Source organism: Lethenteron reissneri, chromosome 37, assembly GCF_015708825.2.
Source record: "Lethenteron reissneri isolate LAM-NWPU_2019-01 chromosome 37, ASM1570882v1, whole genome shotgun sequence".
Lineage (NCBI taxonomy): Eukaryota > Metazoa > Chordata > Hyperoartia > Petromyzontiformes > Petromyzontidae > Lethenteron > Lethenteron reissneri.
Window position 1 is genome coordinate 9289085 of NC_083815.1, and position 17201 is coordinate 9306285.

At 48.4% G+C, this 17201-nt stretch overlaps 1 protein-coding gene across 2 annotated transcripts in view; it reads right to left on the minus strand.

Moving 5' to 3' along the window:
- The window catches only part of LOC133351500 (myotubularin-related protein 5-like), a 103228-nt gene that overhangs the window by 51199 nt on the left and 34828 nt on the right, over nt 1-17201 (minus strand). For both annotated transcript variants that reach the window (XM_061566760.1, XM_061566759.1), the window contains exons 2-8: nt 11590-11675; nt 10545-10682; nt 9651-9794; nt 8666-8776; nt 7451-7556; nt 1655-1787; nt 964-1072 (exon numbers count right to left, since the gene is read on the minus strand). In XM_061566760.1, coding sequence (XP_061422744.1) covers nt 964-1072; nt 1655-1787; nt 7451-7556; nt 8666-8776; nt 9651-9794; nt 10545-10682; nt 11590-11675 — 827 coding nt within the window. The remainder of the gene's footprint in view (nt 1-963; nt 1073-1654; nt 1788-7450; nt 7557-8665; nt 8777-9650; nt 9795-10544; nt 10683-11589; nt 11676-17201) is intronic.

The window sequence follows — 17201 nt, forward strand, 5'->3', positions numbered from 1 at the left end:
AGGGAAAACAAATTTAATATTTAATTACCAATTGTTTAATACTGCAGACAATCATCTGACCCATAGGTGGCAGCCATCTCAAGCCAGAGGACGAGAGGACTCAAGCCGCCACGCATATAAAGGATTTAGAGTGAAAAACTTTGTTTTTACGGGTTATACTTATTTAGACATCGCCCATTCTTCTTTAGACCACACCGCCCCTTCCACCTGTACACAATGGTGGCATGTGGGAGTTGTTGGGGGGGGAGGGGGAACTGTTGGGGGGGACTTTACGACCACGAAATCCCACTTTGAGCAGCAATATAAGAATAGATTCTGCAACCGGATCCACGTCACGAGATAAGGTAATTTTCATTCGTAGCTTCCGTAGCCAGACGTCACAGAACTATTTTTAAAGTCACTTCAGTTGACGTTTGAGTGTAGCTCATGGGCCAAGAGGTTTTGTTGATACCACCTGGGGCAGAGAATTTCACCAGTATTCACCATGCACAGTACTACACACCATGGGCACAGAGCTCCACCTGAAGACGGCTGCTTGTGTTGTGGCCGAAACGTCGTGAGAATTATTTGATTATGTTTAATTTTTATTATTTTATTATTTCCCTTCTACGTGACTTTACCGAAAGAACCAAGAAGATGAATCCCTGCAGTCACGAAAGCTTTAAATCGAAATTTAATGTACATACCGTCTGTTTCATAGATGCACTTCCTGTTATTTCCATGTGCCGTAGATGTTTCACATCACAATATTCTTTGTCCAATGTACCACAAGACAACATTTTTCTCGTAAAAATAAATATTGTATAGCGAAAAGCAAAGCACGGTGACATTTCTATCATACATCGTTGCGATCTCGAGATGCATTTCTGAAGTAAAATCATTGTTAGCATTTGCCACCCTGGGTGGTACCGATAAGCCATTTGTGGCCAATGACAGCTCAAGGACCAATGGTGTATGCCTCACCAGGTCGGGCAGGTGGTTGATGAACATGGAGTGAACACCGATGATGAACGGCGTGGGCGTGCTCAGCACCTCCAGGAGCTGGGCTGGCAGGATTGGGATGTAAGGATAGCTGGAAATACACAAACAAACAAAAAAAGACAAAGATCCACCCCCGCCCTAATCGCCTTTTAACAGACTGTTATGGCAAGTGCTGCTAGCGAGCACCTATGAAAGGCCGGCACGGCACACGGTGTGGTGGGTGGCCACGACACAATACCAACAGCACAACTCTCGATAGGACAATTTAATTACATAGCGGGGGAAAAGATGAAAAAAACAATTAAATTGTAATCGATGAATCTCATTCTTAGTCCCCACTCGGCTCACGCTTGGCTCTGGCTCCAATGAGGCGGCTCAATGCCAAGCTTACCCTTGAGCCGGCTCCAAGCAATATCCCAGCCGTGCTCAGGATTTCCACGAACCGAGCCTGAGCCAAGCCATGGCCGAGCCGCTTCACCCGTCCTCGGAGGCAACCGAGCGGCTCAAGCCCGAGCGAAGGTGCGTTAGGAGGCCAAACCAAGGCCACCAAGGCGTGACTGATAATACGCGGCCATTCCGAACCACCGGGCCCAGCCAGCCACGCGGCTGGCTAAGTACGGCGCAAAATAAGTTCAACGTACACACACACATACACACTCGTCGCGCGGCTGACCTGTACTTGAGCGGGAACATGAGCGCCAGCATGGCGCGGCACGCATCGCTCAGCCGCTGGTAGCTGCTCGAGTGGAACAGCACCTTGTGCTCCGTGACGGCGGCACAGAAGAGGTTGAGGACATGGCGAATCCCTGGTCAAAGGCAGCATTCACGCAGGGGATAATGACACACAACACACACACGGGATACAAGCACGTGGCTAGGTGCGCTTGGGCTAAGATACTCCTCGTAGCCTTGACAGGCTGTTGGGCCAAGTGTTGTGAACGAGCACCTACGAAGGGCGGCACGGTACACAATGGGGTGGGTGGCCAGGAGCACACCGTACCACCTCTGTCTCCCTGGCAGCGATATTTAAACACGATGCCTGGTACTCATTTGAGGCTTAGTCGACCTAAGAAAGGCCGATTCAGATAATCGTCACTGGTTTTGGCCATCAGCGGGAATCAAACTCAGTTCGCCAGGTTCGTAACGCATCGCACTAACTACTGCACTACCGCACCCTCACATGGTGTATGTATGTTGAACTTCTTTCGCACCGTACAAAGCCAATCATGCTAATCGGTGGTGTGGTAGAGAAACACATGGAGGAGAAGCATACAAAGGATAGAAACACACACATTTGTAAAAATTATATGCAATAAATATGAAGTTAACAGTTCCAGTATTAATCATATTAGTCCTGCAGCCCACATTCACTGCTATTTCCCCTCTCTGGGAAAAACATGAATAAATCACAGTTCAGGAAAAGAAACCGGTCTGAAAAGTGCCGGGAGTACACAAGCGTGGTGCTCTGAGAAGTTCCTGCATGGCACATTGCGACCACCGCATGTGATGGGTTCACGTGAACCCTGCAGCCACGAGTGGTAAAATAAAATACCCTTGGATCGAATCACGACCTTGGCATCGTGGGCTTTTAATATCCAATCGCTGGGGCGGGGGGGGGGGGGGCAGGGCGGGGGCGGGGGGCAAATTATTTCACCTCTAGTCTAACGACAATGCCAGACTGGTCCAACAGAAGGGCTTTCCTCACTCCAGTCGTCATGAAGCCACAATGAAAATCTGAATAAGTTCATCAATTCACCTCTATTGTCTAGAGACCCCCTCAGAGACCGGTCTGCCAGTCTATTGTCTAGAGACCCCATCAGAGACCGGTCTGTCAATCTATTGTCTAGAGACTCCATCAGAGACTGGTCTATCAGTCTATTGTCTAGAGACTCCATCAGAGACAGGTCTATCAGTCTATTGTCTAGAGACCCCATCAGAGACCGGTCTATCAGTCTATTGTCTAGAGACCCCATCAGAGACTGGTCTGTCAGTCTATTGTCTAGAGACCCCATCAGAGACCAGTCTGACAGTCTATTGTCTAGAGACTCCATCAGAGACTGGTCTATCAGTCTATTGTCTAGAGACCCCATCAGAGACCAGTCTGTCAGTCTATTGTCTAGAGACCCCATCAGAGACTGGTCTGTCAGTCTATTGTCTAGAGACCCCATCAGAGACCAGTCTGACAGTCTATTGTCTAGAGACTCCATCAGAGACTGGTCTGTCAGTCTATTGTCTAGAGACCCCATCAGAGACCAGTCTGTCAGTCTATTGTCTAGAGACCCCATCAGAGACCAGTCTGTCAATCTATTGTCTAGAGACCCCATCAGAGACCAGACTGTCAGTCTATTGTCTAGAGACCTCATTAGAGACCGGTCTGTCAGTCAATTGTCTAGAGACACCATCAGAGACCAGTCTGTCAGTCTATTGTCTAGAGACCTCATCAGAGACCAGTCTGACAGTCTATTGTCTAGAGATCTCATCAGAGACTGGTCTGACAGTCTATTGTCTAGAGACCCCATCAGAGACCGGTCTGTCAGTCTATTGTCTAGAGACCTCATCAGAGACCAGTCTGACAGTCTATTGTCTAGAGACCTCATCAGAGACTGGTCTGACAGTCTATTGTCTAGAGACCCCATCAGAGACCAGTCTGTCAGTCTATTGTCTAGAGACCTCATTAGAGACCGGTCTGTCAGTCTATTGTCTAGAGACCCCATCAGAGACCGGTCTGTCAGTCTATTGTCTAGAGACCTCATCAGAGACCAGTCTGACAGTCTATTGTCTAGAGACCCCATCAGAGACCGGTCTGACAGTCTATTGTCTAGAGACCCCATCAGAGACCGGTCTGTCAGTCTATTGTCTAGAGACCCCATCAGAGACCAGTCTGACAGTCTATTGTCTAGAGACCCCATCAGAGACCGGTCTGTCAGTCTATTGTCTAGAGACCCCATCAGAGACCAGTCTGTCAGTCTATCGTCTAGAGACCCCATCAGAGACCGGTCTGACAGTCTATCGTCTAGAGACCCCATCAGAGACCGGTCTGACAGTCTATCGTCTAGAGACCCCATCAGAGACAAGTCGGTGAGACTACAGTAATCCCTCGCCACTTTGCGGTTCAAGTTTCGCGGCCTCAGTGCATCGCTGATTTTTCAAAAATATTCATCGAAAAATAAAAATTCAAAAATACCGCCATATCGGCAGCCGTATTGCGGGAAGCAGCGTTGTTTCATCGTGATGCGCGAGAGAAACGGTTTCCCAGGATGCCAGACAAAGAGAGAAACTCTCTCAGAGGCTTTGTACATACTGTACCCACGGGCACTCAGACAAGGCACGTGATTGGTTCCCGGCGCGAGATCGACGAATGAGAGCACGAAATTCCTAGGGGGGCCAATCCTACTTCGCGGATTTTCACCTATCGCGAGGGGTTCCGGTCCCCATTAACCGCAATAAACGAGGGATTACTGTACTGTCAAATTGCCCAAACTGTCCTTTCTTGAATGCCTGCTGCCGACCGTGAGGCAATGCCTGTGAACCAAACTGCTGCAAGGCAATACTTGCTGACAAGGACAACGGCTTCAGTCACCGTTGCAGCCTACGTCAGCAGCACAGCAAAGGCGGGAGTTGCTTTGATTGGAACGAGACAAGGGCTTAGACTTGGCGTCTGCAGTCACCGCTACAAAAGCGCTCTGACCTGATCGGATATTGAGTTCATAGGACGTCGGCCCAAGATAGCAAAAGGCTTGGCCGTGCGACGGCTTGCAAAAACGTCACAACAAAAACGGGACGTCCGAGATTTTCCAAGAGCTGGCACAATGCTGTGGCGAGCGTCGAGTTTCCACCAGTCAGCTACATCAATTCCCGGGCGCGCCTTCTATAAACTAAAACTCTTTTTTCTTTTACCAGGTAGGGTCCACTGAGCTACACAGCTCTATTTCAGAAGTGACCTGGCCACAAATAATAGCTTGGCGAGGCGGCTTATCACGTGACAATCTATGGCAGCCACATACTCTAAAATGCATGTTTATAAACGCGGAGGGAAAAAAAAAACCGAAGGACCCCAGGAAAAATCCATGTGACAGCGGGGAGAAAATTCAAACTTCAAATATACGGGCATCAGGTTCGGGAACGAACCCGCGACCTCCTGCATACCAGGCGAGGTAGTTAACACCTTGCCACCGTGGTGAATGGACTTTGCTGTATAAATCAAGCCTCTGACAAAATCACCTGGAATGCCCTCGATTGTCATCTGATCTCATCAGCTAATCAGTTTTGAGCCTGGAGAGTGCTTGGATGGATGACAATTGTGTGTGCACGGGCCGGTTGTCACATTGCTAGCGGGGCTACATGGTGGGTAACGAGACGTCAGGGTCGGGATCGAGCCCACTGAAATTCTGACACGGCAGAAAGGTGCAAAGGACAGAGTTCATCTCTGTTGGTGGTCCTCCGCCAGCGGTGGAAATATCCTACATTCCCGCAGCAAGGGCCTGTAATCTCCACTGCGGGCTTGTGACAAAGTGGCATCAGGTGTCAAAAGACAGGTGTCTGATGGGGATCTCTGGACAAAGCACTGAGACACTGGTCTACTACACGTGGTGTCCCATGGGGACAATACACTGGCAGAATGGTCTGATGGCATATTTGTAGAATAGACTGACAGACCCGTCACTGATGAGTTCTCTAGATAATAAACTGACACTGACCTCTGGCTGGGATTTGAACTCATGCCCTTCCAATTGTTAGTCGAGCCCACTCAGCACAGCACCACACAGAAGTAAGTACACACAGACGGGCGGCACGTGCAGTGATCTGGCCAAAGCGAGGTAAGCGATGGTGAGAAGTGGCAACATCAATGGAACTGGTGGCTATGATCTTGATGATACGCAAGTCGTTATGCACGTCTCTCCTACTGTATAGGTCAGAGAGTTGGACTTTAAGAAAGCCGTTGGAACACAAATGTTTAGAGTCCTTGAGGAGGTGACGGTGGATGTTGCTCGGAATGTCAGAGTGGTATAAGGGGTAAGCGATGTGTAAAGGAAGAATGGAACATGTCAGGAGAACGATGTAGATGTAATGAAGAAGTGGAGGTCGTGACGGGCCATGTGTGCAGGATGGGCAGGTTCCTGAAACTGCCAAGTGGGCACCCAGAGGTAGGAAAGCAAGAGGAAGAGCTAAAGCCAGAAGGTGGTGGTTATAAGACTGTCAGGGCAGAGCCTTGGGAAGTAGAGCACTGACTGTGCAAGACTTGTTTGACCTGGCATACATATATGCATATGTTGAACTTCTTTCGCACCCTACGTAATCAACCGTGCTAATTGGAGGTGCAGGGAAGGACAACAGACTAAACACAAAAAGCAGTTATAAAAAATGAGTTTTGAATCCAGATTGAAAAGTGTTTCCCAACATCGAAAGGAAGAGCGTTCCAGACGGCCGCAAAAGTGCATTTGAAAGCACGCAATGCAGTGACCATCTTAGTTCGATGGCTGGCCAAAAGCCGCTGCGAGAATGACCGGAGTTTGCGCGATGGTTTATGCAAACATGACTCCTTGCAAAAAAAGGTGTCAGTTTTGTTGCCAGATAAAAGGGTAAAAAAACAATTATCATATTTTGCTACTGGCAAAGGAGGTTCCAATGGTGTAAATGCTTACCCCGAGCTCTCATACTCTGATGGTGCATTGTCTTTGAGTTGTGCACCTTTTGGCGTCATCTGGTCTAACACCATGTGAGACTAGGCTCTAAGAAAAGCTGTCTCGGGTGTGGACCAATCAATTTCTAGGACAGTGCATACATTATCAGAGTTTTGTTTTTTGTTTGCATTCCGACCGCAGGTATTGTGGTCAATGCAAACATGACTCCTTGTAAAAAAGGTGTCAGTTTTGTTGCCAGATAAAAGGGTAAAAAAACTATTATCATATTTTGCTACTGGCAAAGGAGGTTCCAATGGTGGTTTATGCTCCTTGACGAGATCAGCAAAGTATTGTGGTTCATTTGTGACAAGCACTTTGTGTGTGTGCAATGAGTACGACCTCATAAATGATTCGTTCCGCAACCGGCAGCCAAAATGGAAGGGCATTACGGCGAGTGTGGTGGCAACCAACAACTGGCGCCCTGATGAATAGTGCTGTGTGTGCATTAACCGTGAAGATACGAACCACCTGCTTCACAGCAGACGTTAAACACCTCGTCACGTCATTCGCAAAGAGTAGGCCATCGTGTGCCGGCGTCATGGTCCCACTTTGCCAAATGTGAAAATGACACCGCGCATTACTCTATTGTGACTACACACATAGCAATCATCGCCACCCGACCACAAAAAGTTGGCAGGACCCTTCCAAAGAAAAGCCAGAAAACTCTCGTTTAGGCTTTGCCGGGTAAACAGGCCTAACACGTAAACAATAGGAATCAACCGCACGGGCAAATGGTGACCCCTCGACCTGGTTCTGCTCGGACACCGGTGACTTGGAGGGGTCATTACCGAGCTGCCGGAAAAGAATGGCGACGCTGCTCCCGGTGATGGGGAGGGTGTCGTTGAGTGGCGCCTGGATGACCTGCCTGTCTCCCGCCCCCAGCGAGAAGAGTTTCTGCAAGCACACAGCTCGTCATCAGCATCATCGTCATACAATAGCAAGACACAGGGTCAACTAGAACTGTGATCGTTTCATTTTTAGTGAACCGCAATAACGCTGTGCAGTAATATCCTGATTGACGTCGCTGCCTTTCATATCATTTCGCAAATACGTCGCCTCAACCCCATACTTACGTCGCTGACAGCGTCGTCTGTCCTTTCTCGTTATCCTGTCGCCTCTCAGCCTTCAGCTACCCTGCACATGAACTACTTTGCGTCATTCACAATGTACTGTACTGTACGGTACAATTTTGAAAATTTGCTTTGATTGATGTCGTTTCAATATTCGCTGTACCTTTCACGAATGCATCCCCAACAAAATCCGGGGTATGACTGTAATTGTAATTTCCAGGGTTGAGAGTCGAGACTGGATTGTGATTGGATGGGTCGCTACGATGCACAGCAGGATGTTGTCGGCTGCAGTGCAGCATCCAACCATTGTTGTACTGAACGTCTCTATCCCCGCATCTATGTTGCCCACCTTCACCAATCTGGCAATGGACCAGCGTGGTGAAGTATGGTCAAAACCCCACAACCTGCAGGGCGTAAGGCACTCAGTGTTCGCTTCGCTCTCGTACAGAGAGAACGACTCAGAGGCGCGGGGAACCACAGACGAGCAAGAAGGCCAGCCACGCGATGAGCCGGGCCCAACAATTCTCCAAGCTCTGCGGTTCTCTATATATGAAGGTGTTTTCGGCCAATTAACGAGCGCTTGCATGTGGGTGAAACCGGAGCACCCAGAGATAACCCACGCGTGCGCGGGAAAAACACTATATCCCATACAGGCGGAAGAAGTGGAATACGCATTTTTGCTGTTCCGCCTTCTCCAAGAAAGCCTGGGCATGACATTCTAGACGCAACGCGTGAAGGGAGTTGTGCAACATTTGTGCGATCCACCAGCCCTCGCCCTCCACAGTGCTGGATTACAGGCGTGCATCGTCACCTGCCGCCGGCCCCTCCATCCAGCAGCGGGTTGACAAAAAGGGGCTGTGCATGAGCCTTGGCCATTTTGCAGTGGGGTCTCACAAACTCAGTTGGGGGGGGGGGGGCGGGGTTCCTGGTTACCTGCGCTCCGCCTGCCGTGGGCACCACACATGACAACAGGTTCCCCACGAGCGTCTCCAGGGGTACGCGCAGGCTGTCCGTGTGCGCCGTGTACAGCAGCCCCAGGCAGTTCTGCACGAGGGCGAGAGAGACGGAGACGACCATCCAAGTAGTTTTTGTTATTTTTGTATATTTTCTTTGAACCTATCTACATGACTTTACCGAAAGACCCAAGAATATGAATTCCTGCAGTCACGAAAGCTTTCAGTCAAGATTCATCCAAGAGGATTTTACACAACACGCAGCGGGACACCCCCTTAGCAGGGCGTGCGAATCGCGGGCCCTTTGTGTGTGGCCGCCTCGGTGGTTAATTTCCGTTCATGGATCAATGAGCGAGCGGATGGAAATCTCTCGAGCACGACGATGACTACGACTGACGACCAAAGGCCAAAAAAGCGATCGACTGTGAGGAAACGAAAGTAACGAGTTTGGATGAAGGCACCGGACCAAGATAGTTTAGCTACGTGATTTAAAACAGCGGGGAACTGAGTAAAACCAAAGCTGCAAAAATGTTTGCGGTATATTTATATTAAGTAATTTACTGAGTTCACTGATAATATAGGGCTGATCAGATTAAATTGGGTGGAAAAGAATTGGCCCACCGTATATACCAAATAATTATGATGGTGTTTGGCCAAATGTCTGACTGCTTTAGTCAAACTAATCTCATAGAATTACTCAAATAAATCCACAGCCCAAGGCGAGAGACTAAAATAAAAAAATTACTACCGACAAAAGACGTCGATTGAAGTGACTGCGGACGTAATTCTGTAACATCATCTACTGACGCACTGTGATGTGAGAGCTCTCGCTGCGAGGGTTCGGCAAGGCACGTGTCATCATCCCGCGAGAGGCGGTGTCGGCGGCATGAGCGGTGTCACCAATGAACGCCGTTCAAAAGGAGACGCACATTTTATCGCGGAACGAATTACGAGGGACTACCAACCCTGAAGATTTCTGTGCAGTCCCGTCGCGAGACCAGGACAAGGCTCTTGGGAGCAAACACTTGTGCCGGCTTCACGAGACCTGTGTCATCCACTTCCTCTTGCTCCTCCTCCTCTCCATCACTGTCATCTGACGTCTTCCCCGCCTAGACTCACACAACACACGGGACAAGATAAGAGTCTCATCGCCCCACAGACCGTCGGTCAACTGGCGCTCAGCATCAGCCATGATCAATCCACTGCTGGATGAAGGCCTCCCCCCAAGTCGTGGTCATCTCCCGTGGATCCTGCGATGCAGCGTTCCACCTGGCACCGGCAAACGAGCCGATTTCACTGCCGCATATTCCTCGGTGGACGTCCTCCCAGATGCGTTCCATCCTGTGGTAGCCACTCTGTCATTATCCTTGACCATCGGCCATCATCCATCGCTGCTGGTGGTGAAGAGATGGCCGGCCAAATGTGCGCAACATTTTAATCCAGGTTCAGATTTTTCTTTACATTGGGTTATGAACAAATGCACCCACACTAAGGGTGTGAACAACATTATTTCTTAAACTAATAAACATTTTTTTTTCTATTTTACCAGGTACAGGTCCACTGAGCGATATAGCTCTTTTTCAGGAGTGACCTTGCCACAAATGAAACCTCATCGAAATGTCTTATCACGTGGAAATTTATAGCAGCCAAATACGCAAAACGCATGGCTCTAGATGTGGAGGGAAAAAAACGGGGGACCCAGAGAAAAATCCACGCGACCACGAGCAGAGAAATACACGCAAACTCCAAATATACAGCAGACGTCAGGGTCGGGATCGGAACCCACGACCCCTCTGGATACCAGGCGAGGTCGTTGACACCTCGCCACCGCAGCACCCTTGGGGCTGAAGAGCACTCACGCTGGGCTCGAGGAAGGGCTCCTGGAAGGTGAGGCAGGCACAGTAGTGCCTCTCCGAGTTGATGTCCGTCAGCACCACCACGAAGAACGAGGGCGGAACCCTCTCGGTGCTCGTTTTCCATCCGCTCGGCTGGCAGAACTGAGCGACGCAACACGCACGCAGGCACGCACAGCGACGACTGACGACGAGAAGCTTCAAGTTACTGTCGTTTACCCAGGCGAGAACTCACGACACCAGGAGAGTCTCATTTGCAAGAGTGACCAGGGGCATTAGTCTACCAGCATGGGGGCGGATGATTGCTGCGGTAGTAATTTGTGGTGTCGTTTTTTAATAAGGCAAATTTGGATCCTCAACGCCAGCACACAATGGCCTACTCTTGCGAACTGACGCCAGGTGATCTTTAACGCGTGCTGTGAAGCAGAGGTGGCATAGCACTATTATGGTTTTCAGCATCCCAGCAGAAATAATCAGGGCGGTCGATGGATTTGAACGCTGAACAAGAACAACAGCTGCCATTTTCCATGTAGTGGTGGTGATGTCATCACACCACTGGTGGCAGGCTACACACACACACAGGCACTCAACAGCGTGCATGCACGCGCATGCGTGCACTCACACAAACAACACGAAACACACACATAAGCATGCGGAAATGCACAAACACACACGCACGTACAGAGACATGCGCACGCGTTCGCACACACATAAGTGCACACACGAATGCACGTGTGCGCAACATGTAGGCACACGTGCACACATGTGCGCACATGTGCACACATGTGCGCACATGTAAGCACGACCTCCTGTAAAGCAGGCGATGTAGTTAACATCTCGCTACCACGGCGCCCTTTGTTTGTATGTATGTATGTATATTGAACTTCTTTCACACCGTACGTAGCCAACCGTGCTCATCAGAGGTGCAAGAGAAGGACAACAAACTAAAACACAAAAAGCAGTTGTAAAGAAATGAGCGCCGGCATAAAGAAAAAAACAACACAAAGTGAGAGGCTAAAACACGGCGCTCGAGAGGGAACGAGGCACCCACCAGCTCGAGGCCCTGCGGGAATGGCGCGTCCTCCCACTCCTTGGCAGGAAAACGCTGGAGGATCTTGCCCCGGCCATCACCGCAGCCTGGGTGAGAGGGTGGGCAGCAGACACGCGAGCCACCAGTCACTCACCACGCGGTTACTCACGCCTCACAGCCGCGCGTCGGGGGGGGGGGGTGGACGTGGCCTGGCAGGTGGCGCGTTTGCCGCTCGTTGTCACGGAGGTTCGCGGTTTCAAATCCGGCAGGCTGCCCACCCCCCCACCACCGGTTACCGCTGCAGGTGTATCGACCGTACGATACTTACGCTTCCGCCTGTGCCGCAGTGGACGTTATAGATCCCGTGACGTCACGATTAAATTTTGGCAAATCCGAATAGATGTGGATTACTCAATCGGGGATTACACAGAGCAAATCACTTCCGACTGGCAAACTATATCCGTCTGTAAAATGTAGCACTTTCGTGAGTGCCCTGCAGAATAAAAATGGCATGAATACCATTATTTACTTGATTTCTCTAAATTTCAGCTCTAAGAATTAAAATATTAGTTTCACTGCCATGTGACAGACATGACTCTAAATGTCCGAGTGGGTATGGAAAATGTTTCCTTCTATTGTGTGGGGCCAGAGGTCACTTAAAGGGACCTCAGAGGTAGTTCTGTGATATCCGCGTCCACAGTCTGTTCTCCAACAGGAAGGGATGCTCTCCCTCTGTGAAAGATCGCATTGGATTCATCTCATAACATGATGATGACAGCACAATTAGATACAAGTGGAAAATGTAAAAAAAAATGGGTGTAAGATGACTCCGTGAGAATTGGAGAGCATCCCTCCTGAACAACACCTCCAAGCATGCACAATGAAAACCTGCACCCCGATTTCCTTCAGCGCTTTTTACATCTACGTTTGTTAATATTTAATTTCGTGTAATGCTCAATTTATGCACGCCTGATTTTCATGTTCCAATTCCGATACAGTTTGACTACAGCATTAAGTACAATAACCTTTGAGATACCTATGTATATAATTGCACGACCATACAATATTAACAAGACTTTCAGTAGAACTTTGTGGGAAGTAAGCAGGGAGTCCCTTTGCAAATGTTGACTCCTGGTATTGCAATCGCAGCATCGGAGCGTCTTCAAGCATCACCCAATGATGCACGCAAGTTACGTGACGTGACAGCGTCAAATCCTCGTGTCGAAATTTCTTTCGGAGATTGTGACACCAGGGGTCACCAGGGGTCGCCGAGAGCTAAAGCCAGGGCCAGCAACGCGGACATCGTCATCGCCGCCGTCGAATTACCTAAACAACTCATTCGGCCTTTCCCAGGAAATACAAAAAGAAAAACAAAGTTGAAAGGACCAACAGGGCTCTTCCCAGCGGAACGCTGCACATTTCCCCAGACGTCACTGGGTATCTCCCACCGAGGACAGGCCCCTTCCTGTGTGTCCCCGGCGAGACGGCAGGGCAGTCGCACGCCGTGTTGTCCGAACGTACAGCAGCGTGCAAATCCGCGCTGTTGTGCGTCACTGGCACACCGATTCCAGCAAGAGCCAGGGCAGGCAGCATGCCAGAAAGCAGAGGAACGTTTATAGATTCTGCTGAAGTGGGCGAGCGTGCGAGCGAGGGAACGAGGGACGGGCGGGCGGGAGAGCGAGCGAGCAATAGGTGGGTGGGTGGGTGGGCGAGCAAGGGATGGGCAGGCGGGTAGTGTTATGCCTGAGCATTGTGGGGAAGATGTATTCATATTATATCCCATCACAGCATCACTCATTTATCTCTTTTCTGTTTATCGTCATGGATGGCAGGGTTGCTCCCTCAGTGGATTAGCAGGGCTCCCAGTTGTAATGTTGATAGTAAAAAACTGCAGCGAGGACAGAACTGTGGTAATATGAATAACAATACGAATGCTTTTATTTATCCAGGAACGCCTAGATGAGTCTCAACCCTCTTTTACAGAAGGATCTTGCATTGGGATGTTAGGATAATTGCATTAGTGAGTGTTTGTCACGTGGGAGGAAACTGGAGTACCCAGGAAAAGAACAAAGCTACACTTGGACACAATCAAGAAACCACTGCAGCATTGTCATCTACTGGCCACATTGCAGCCCAGGCCTTCAATACCTGGGTGTTCCCAGGAGGTAGTATCCCATCCAGTTACTATCCCATCCAGTTACTATCCAGGCTAATCCATGCTTAGCTGCTGAGATCCAACAAGAACAGGTTAGTTCCAGACATTCTAGATTTGAAGCTTTCGTGACTGCAAGGATTCATATTCTTAGGTGTTTTCGGTAAAGTCACGTAGGTAAAACATTAAAATTAATAAAAGTAAAATAAAATAAAAATCACGACGTTTCGGAGGCAACACAAGTCTCCGTCATCAGGTGGGACCGTCACAGCCAGATTTGCTGCATCAATCTTGAATCATTGCCTCACTTGATGCAGCAAATCTGGCGGTGACGGTCCCACCTGATGACGGAGACTTGTGTTGCCTCCGAAACGTCGTGATTTTTATTTTATTTTACTTTTATTAATTTTAATGTTTTACCTACGTGACTTTACCGAAAACACCTAAGAATATAGTTCCAGACATGCTCATCGTCATCTCACTGTGGTCAGTTAAATGAATACCAGCTCAGAATCTTGCAGAATCAAATTTTTTATTTATCCTTCAGAAATTCGATGAGCTATGAAGCTCTTTGTCACATATTTCCAGTGGGGGGGGGGGGGGGGGCGAGTTCAGAAAAAAACCTGTTGAGGCTGCACTATTTGGTCAAGGAGTGGTGGTTGTCTGATGCAGACATTGGGCTCTGCCATAGCAAAGTGGAAATTCCAACACTGCCAAAGAGCAGTGACTAATGCTAAATAGATATGAAGATGGACTCAGAGGCACATTGCAAGTGAAAATAGATGGCGGGATGGCCGGATGGTGGGATGGCTGGATAGAAATGTCCAAAGTACGTGCGGGCTGCTAATAACTGCAACCAAGCCATGCATTACATTGGTTGTGTTGTATTTCATCGTTGTATTTCAGCGCATGACGCTGTTTAAAAAAAAAAATCAGCTTTGAAAGGAAATAAAGGAAGCGTCTAATCTAATGCGTTTCTACAGGCATACTCCAAGATTTCGCTTAATCTAATCAAGGTCACAATTTCCGTGCCCACCGTGACATCCCCGGGAAAAAAAAAACATCAGCCTTACTCCAGATCATCCAAGGACACAGCAGCAATTGTAGGACTGTTCGAATTAACCTGTACAAGGGACCTGACCTAGTTCCACCAAAGACTCCTTAAGTAGACGGTGGCTGCCCTGCCGTTTCTTTGCAGTGACCCGGTCTTATTTTTAACCCAGGAGCCCTGCCTAGAGACAAGCCCAAGGAGCTGCGGTTATATTGGCAACGCTCCAGAGTATTCTACACAACACTGAGAGGTGAGCAGCTTAATATAGATAAATGACGATTCAAACAAAATTACGTGGGTATTGATCGTCTTGTCTTAACAACCGTGGATGAGACTCAACGTTTAAAAAAATACATTCATATATGTGCGCTACAACTTGGCATTTTCCAGAGTCGCGTAATATCCGCCCCGACCAACTAACAGCACACGCCCAGTGGTGCAGTGTTTGTGCGTGGTGTCTATTGTCTCTGTACGGAGATATTCACAAATCTGACATTTTTCGCAAACAGCAATGCACGTCAATGCCGCGTACATCCGTTCACTTCTTGAGCACAGCGAAGCGTCGTCTCCGTGTTTAAATCCGTTTGCACATTATTTCTGTCCAGTGATCTATTAGTGCACGCACGGCATAACCTGCCATCCTCTGTAGATGCTCACGTAACCGACCTTTTCACATATTCGCCTACGCCTCACTCCCCGGCGAATCCGACTATGCGATGTTGTACTGTACGCCGTATCAACGTCGCTCATTCCCTATCCACGACAGCATGAAGGTCTTCACACAACCGACAACTCCTCGTGGCCCTGCGGTGCCACAATCCATCTCACTCCTCCACACGAACTGATCTCACAGCTCCATCTCCACAGGTGGTCGCCCTCACAGTGGCGCTCCCCCTCCTCGGGCTGACGTTCTTTCACCAGTCTTGTCCATCAGCCATCGTCCCTCTTCTCTGGCGATGTGACCTGCCCAAGCCCACATACTCGCCCGACTGCTGATGAGACGCTTCATGTCCAAACAGGTCCAGAGTTTGCGTGTCTTGAATCAATGCCGTGCGGCTGATGGGTCGTGGAAGAAACATTGTGGTATTTATTTTTTTACGTGGAAAGACAGATACGTGAAGCAGACGTATTCTCTTCTTATTATTGTGATACTTTTTTTCAAAGATCAATTTGATGCATCTAACTGGCATTGGTTCACTAACACTGTACCCCCCTCTTTCCGTCTCTCAGTATAATAAATACACGGCACTGCATACTACAAGGATTTATTTCATTATCTAATCTCCGTAAATATTTATTTTATTGAATTCAAACAGACCATTGAGACAACTATGGAGGATTTTAGGTCACATATTTATAAGGTGCAAATAATTATCTGCAGTCTATTTCTAGAATAAACATGGGATACTCTTTTTATATTCTCCGGCATATTTTCATAAACAACTCATTAAAGCAGCATTGGCTTCGACATTCCAAAGCAGGCCATGACTGAAAAAGAGTAATGAGAGTCATTCAGGCTTGTCTGGATTAAATAAATAGCATTATGAAGGTATATTATATAAGTGAGTAATGGCAAACTTGCAAATATGATTCTCTACCCAAGACGTCAACACGTAAACGTTTACTCTTTCAAATTAAGTTACCGTCCACACTTTATTGCGAACAGTATATTTTAACTACCAATAAAACAAACTTTTAATTTTATCAGGTAAGGCCCACTAAACTACACAACTCTTTTTCAGAAGAGACCTCGCCACAAATGGTAACTCAATGAAGTGGCTTATCGTGTAGAAATTTAAAGCAGCAGCAAAATACTCCAAATGCATGTTTATAAATGTAGAGGGAAAAATCGGAGGACCCAGACAAAAATCCACACAACCTCGGGGAGAAAATATGTAAACTTCAAATATACAGGCAACAGGGTCGGGATTAAACCCACGACCTCCTGTATACCAGGCGAGGTAGTTAACATCTCGCCACTGTGGTGAATGGACTTTCCCGTATAAATCAAGCCTCTGACAATCACCTGGAATGCCCCTGATGTCATCACATCTGAGCAGCTAAGCAGGCTTTGAGCCTGGAGAGCGCTTGGATGGGTGGCCATTGCGCACGGACCGGTCGCCACATGGCTTGGTGGGCAACGCAGGGCAGTACAGCCGAATCCATAATTGTACTGCACTCATCTATGCTGCCCACCTTCACCAAATCTGTATTGAGCAGTGTGGTGAGGTATAGTCAAATAACCCACAGGGCCCAGACGGTGTGGGGGAGGCCCTCATCCAGCAGTGGATTGACAAAAGGGCAGTATGTGTTCATAGACATCACCCAAATTATTTGATGAAGCTGCTACGTTGGCAGTGATGCAAAGGCGCAAATAACAAAAAAACTCTAGACATTCCTCAATACAACTCTGGTCTTAAAATAAAAATA